Source organism: Myotis davidii, unplaced genomic scaffold, assembly GCF_000327345.1.
Source record: "Myotis davidii unplaced genomic scaffold, ASM32734v1 scaffold944, whole genome shotgun sequence".
In the NCBI taxonomy this organism is placed as follows: Eukaryota; Metazoa; Chordata; class Mammalia; order Chiroptera; family Vespertilionidae; genus Myotis; species Myotis davidii.
The window spans coordinates 654150-659521 of NW_006296283.1; the positions used below are offsets into that span (position 1 = coordinate 654150).

General features: G+C 38.6%; 1 protein-coding gene across 10 annotated transcripts in view; it reads right to left on the minus strand.

Moving 5' to 3' along the window:
- The window catches only part of ERC1 (ELKS/RAB6-interacting/CAST family member 1), a 496604-nt gene extending 494261 nt beyond the window's left edge, over window positions 1-2343 (minus strand). For all 10 annotated transcript variants that reach the window (XM_015568838.1, XM_006771286.2, XM_015568837.1 and 7 more), the window contains exons 1-2: window positions 1988-2343; window positions 962-1427 (exon numbers count right to left, since the gene is read on the minus strand). In XM_015568838.1, the coding sequence (XP_015424324.1) occupies window positions 962-1427; window positions 1988-2190 (669 nt within the window). In that variant the 5' untranslated portion in view covers window positions 2191-2343. The remainder of the gene's footprint in view (window positions 1-961; window positions 1428-1987) is intronic.
- Window positions 2344-5372: the final 3029 nt, after the last annotated feature.

The window sequence follows — 5372 nt, forward strand, 5'->3', positions numbered from 1 at the left end:
AAAGTCCCTATTTCTATTCCAGCAGTTCCAGATTTACAGATGTTTGTAGATGGTGTCAGTCCTCACTAGTAGTCAGCTGGAGGAAGGAAATGCAGAACACACCTGTGTTTGAGTTCAGGTGGGACTTGGAATCAGTTAAATTTGCCTGAGTCTCAAGGTAGATGACCTGAGGGAGGAGTCCCTGAAGCCTGAGATTGGGAGCATCATTTGAACTGTCAGGGGATCTGATGCATAGAAGGAGCACAACCTGGTTTCTGGCCCCTCCCTCTTGCCATTGCTGTCTTCTCCTCCTAAGCATTAGGGTCCACACAGCTCCTGCAGAAGAGTTAGCTTACAAAGAGTCAGGCTTGCTCTATGATATATTTACTTGTATTTTCTCATTTAATATTGCCCAGTATGCTCTCCCTTATCACGATATTATATTTATTTCTTCTCAGCTCAGCCTAGGGGACCAGTACTGTGGGTATGTTGGTCCCCATCCTCCCTATCCCCTATAATTTCTCAATAAAGATTTATGTTAACCATTAAAAAAAAAAAAGGATAAGACAGCACTTAACTTAGCTCTTAAACTGCAAAGCCCATAATTATGCCTCGTTATATTTATTTTCTAGAAGCACAATCACACCAAGTTGTCTTTCTTCCACCTTAAATTTGTTAAAGAACTAAAAAAAAATTACATAAGCATCCTTAAGTTAAACTATCATGAATGTCCACAGAAAGAACTGCTCCTCATTATTGCCAAGAGGACATGACAACCAAAAAAATAAAAAATAATCAAGGCAAAGGACCAAACCTGGGAAAAGCTAACAAACAGAGAATAGAAAATATTAAATTAAATAATAATCAGGAAGATAAATGTACCAAGAAGGGAAAAACCTAAGAAAGGAAAAAAAGAATGGTTCATTTCACTTATATGCATGAATTTAGACAGTAAAAGCAAACATACGGAAAAAAAACTAACCTGGTTTTCCTCCTGCACAACTCTATACTGTTCCTTCCAAACAGTGATTTTGGAAGCTTCATCTTTTCTGAGGGCTCGCTCTTTCTTCAGCTCTGGGCTCCAGAAGGTCTTGATGCTATTCATTGAAGAACTTAATTTGCTCTCCTTTACTTCCACATCCTTCCGCAAGAGATCATTTTCCCTTAATACTTCCTTCAGCTGAGTCTGCAGATCCATGATTGTGTTATCTCTTGCCTGACGAAGTGAGTGAGGAACAGTAGATGCCATACTCACAGGAGGGAGGTGATGCTCTCCAAATGCTATGGTGTCACTAGCAACACCACCACTAGCTATATTAGGGCTACTGCCCATAGCAGTCATCCTAACACCATAAGGCAGACGTCCCCCAGAACGGCCAAGTGTCATAGTGCTTTTAGGTGTTTCTGAACCCACATTTTCATGGTCACTTAGGTACATAGGGCCAGATGTGGCATAGGCAGCATTTAAATATTTGCCTTAAAGAGCTCTAAAGAGATGCACAAGTGAATAGGTAAGTGTGGATAAGGATGAGAGGTCACAAGGGTTTCACTAATCAAGATCAATCTTCGTGGCACTGAGTGCAAGCCATGCACAGATACCATGTCCCTCCAAACGTACTTTTTTTTAGTTAGGTGGAAAGCAAGTCTTTTATCTTAACAAAGGCCTGAGATGGGCAGTGATCTGGGCTGATATTTGGCAAGACCACTTTGCTCCTTGGCCTTCTGCACAGCCCATTGATTTCGCGTTTAAGCCTACAAATTGTCACAGATTTAAGCCTACAAATGTCACAGATGCCATTATACAAACTCCTCTGGCTAGCATCACAGAAAATAGAGAGCATGATAAGACCCCTGAGGCAGACTATTAGATTATTTCTAATATTTTATGCTTGGGGGACTACTTTGGGAGTGGGGTTCACTCATATAATGGTATGAAGTGTTGGCTGGTATAATTTTGTCCAGTTAAGAACACACCTCAAGGCCAGTGCATAGGTACATAGGGCCAGATGTGGCATAGGCAGCATTTAAGGACTGGATATTCTCCATTGAAAGGGTTTTCCCACTGCCACCTCCAACACTGCTTCCAGAACTCCCTCCTGTACTATTGGTTCGACGATGGCCCAAGCGCGGGGAACGTGGAAGCCTAGGTGAACGCCCAGGGCTCTGGTTGCTCGGTTCCACCTTCCCAACTGAGCGAGCACTTCCATACATGACTGCAAGATGAATTTATGTACCAGGAAAGGTATAAAGCAGAGAGCAAAATATATAACTCCGTGAGGTTTCTATATGGCTGTAAGTTTGCTTAAGGCAAATCAGAAATAACAGGTCCTCAGCTGTCCAGTCTTGAAGAAATATCTTACACCATATCTGTAATGAGAAGATAACACAGTAAATCCTCCAATAATAACCATTTCCCTTCTAAGAAACACTTCATTACCCCCACTTGAGGAAGCTCTCCCTTCTATCTTCTATTTACTCATGCATTCAAAATTTGTTTACAGCACAATTTATTTCATAGTAAACATAATTCTATAAATATTTTACATTTCCCAAAAACTGAATATTGAAACCATACCAAGCAAATGAAAAAGTGATTGCCAAGGAAAAAACTATTTGGAGATATGATTTTCTAACTGGAAACCCAAGAGTATAAAATGAAAAGTTATTAGGACTAATAATAAAACCCAACAAGTTTGTCAGACACAAGATTAATATATAAATAGCAATACTTTCTTGCACATTAGTAATAGTAACTAGAAAATATAATTTTTTTAAAGTTCATTCACAATAGTAACCATAAAACAATTTTTGATATAAATCTAACAAAAAAGGTATGCTTTTTTTTTAAATTACAAAACTTTACTGAAACGACACCTGAACAAAAGGAAAGATATCCATGTTCATGGATAAGAACACAAACACTGTAAAGGTGGTCAGTTCTTCCCCAACTACTTCAAATTCCAATGAAAATCTCTACAAGATTCTTAACATAACTCTAAAGTTGATTCTAAAATTCAAATAGAAAAGTAGAGATACAAGAATAACCAAACAACCTGAAATAAAAGAAAAAGAAGGAATATGTCCCCTAAATAGCAAGATAAATTACAGGTCCATTTTGTTTGCAATCCAAAAATCCAAAATGTCTGAAAAGTATTTTGTTTTTTTCTTTTTAACTCACTTAGGAGCAAAACCTGACCTGATCTAAGGTCACTTGTTTTTTATATGCATCTCACTTACTGTGATTATTCATACACTTCACTAAGAAATAATATGTAGGACTTACAGGATACTGCATAATGCCCATTGGATACTACTGGGGGAAAATATAGATTCTAATATCACATCTTAACCCCAAGGATTTCTCATAAAGACTTATAATAGCCTTTTAAAGCTATAGAAATTAAAAATGTATAATACTGGTCCACAAATAGTCTAAATTATATATGTGAGTTTAGTATATGCTTAAAGTAACATTTTATTTATTTATTTATTTACTTACTTATAATATATTTTTATTGATTTCAGAGAAGAAGGGAGAGGGAGAGAAAGAAACATCAATGATGAGAGAGAATCATTGATCGACTGTCTCCTGCTCACCCCCTACTGGGGATCGAGCCCACAACCCAGGCATGTGCCCTTGACCAGAATCGAACCCAGGACCCTTCAGTCCACAGGCTGATGCTCTATCCCTGAGCCAAACTAGCTAGGACCTAAAAGTAACATTTCAAAACAGTAAGGAAAGGACAAACATCCAATAATGGAGTCTAAACAAATGGTAGTCTTGAAAAAAAATAAATCACATTCCTACTTCACACAGTACACAGAAATAAATTGTATATATCTTAAAAATATACATTTGAGCCCAGCCGGTGTGGCTCAGTGGTTGTATGAACCAGGAGGTCACGATTCGATTCCTGGTGGGGGCACACGTCCAGATTGCAGGCTCAGTCACCAGTGAGGAGGCAGCCAATCAATGATTCTCTCTGATCATTGATGTCTCTCTCTCTCCCTCTCCCTTCCTCTCTAAAATCAATAGAAATATATTTTAAATATATATATATACACATATACACACATATATATATATACACATATACACATACACACACACACACATTTGAAAACTACTAAAAATGTTAGAAGGAAACAGAATAATATCCTATGAACTTAAGTTAAAGTGACTGTTCTTAAATAAGAAACAAAAAACAAAAACCATTTTTTAAAAAGCTAATATATTTAAATTATATCAAACGGACAAAATATACCCCAAAAATCACTACAAGCAAAATTAAAAGGAAAACCCAAAACTAGGTGAAAAAACTATATCTAATATATGTATAAAAGATCTATATACAAAATATATAAAGAACCAGGCCTGGAGTGGCTCAGCTCTTGAGTATAGACCCAGGAACCAAGAGGTCACTGGTTCGATTCCCCAGTTGGGGCACATGCCCAGGTTGTGGGTTCAATCCCCAGTGTGGGGCTTGCAGGAGGCAGCCAATCAATGATTCTCTCTCATCATTGATGTTTCTATCTCTCTCTCCCTCTTTCTTCCTCTCTGAAGTCAATAGGATATAAATATACATATATATATTACATATATATATATATACACACAATTTAAATATTAAAACATACTTAAATCATATATGTAATTCCTACATGGGAAATGCCAAATTTGAGACAGCAATAATTAGAGGGGAAGGGAATATATTGTAAAGGGAGGTTGAGAGGGGAATGCTTGTGGAGGCTTTAGTTTCACCTATAAAATGTTATATTCATACTACAATAAAGCATTCATTTTTTTAAAAAAATGAAAAAATAGTCATATCCTCCAAGTACAAAATAAATTTTTAAAACACAAAGTCAGATCAGGAAACCAAGATGGCGGCATAGGTAAACACAGGAAATTGCTGCCTGGCACAACCACTTCAAAAATACAACTAAAAGACAAAACAGACATCATACAGAACCACAGGAAGGCTGGCTGAGTGGAAATTCTACAACTAGAAGGAAAGAGAAAAGCACAATGAGACTCAGAGGTGGTGGGTAAGTAAAGTGCAGAGGTACGGAGGATCAAGAGGGGAAAGGGGCTGGAAACGGAGGACGCCGGTGTCTTTAGCAATCGGGAGGGAGGCACAAGCTCCCGATGGCCCTGACTCCAGTTCCAGGCGAGTCTCTGGGGACCCAGACTCATACGGGGAGAAACTGGACTGTCTGGCATCAGTCAGAACTGGAGGGCGGCTTTCTCTCAGAGGTGCTTGCAGCGATTACCGGGACACTGAGACCCGGGACCTCTTAGGGTAGGACTGAGGATCAGCCATAGCTGTTTGCTCTGCCCTGTTGATTCCCTGAGACCCCGCCCCACCCAAGCTGTGCACAGAGCTTTTGCA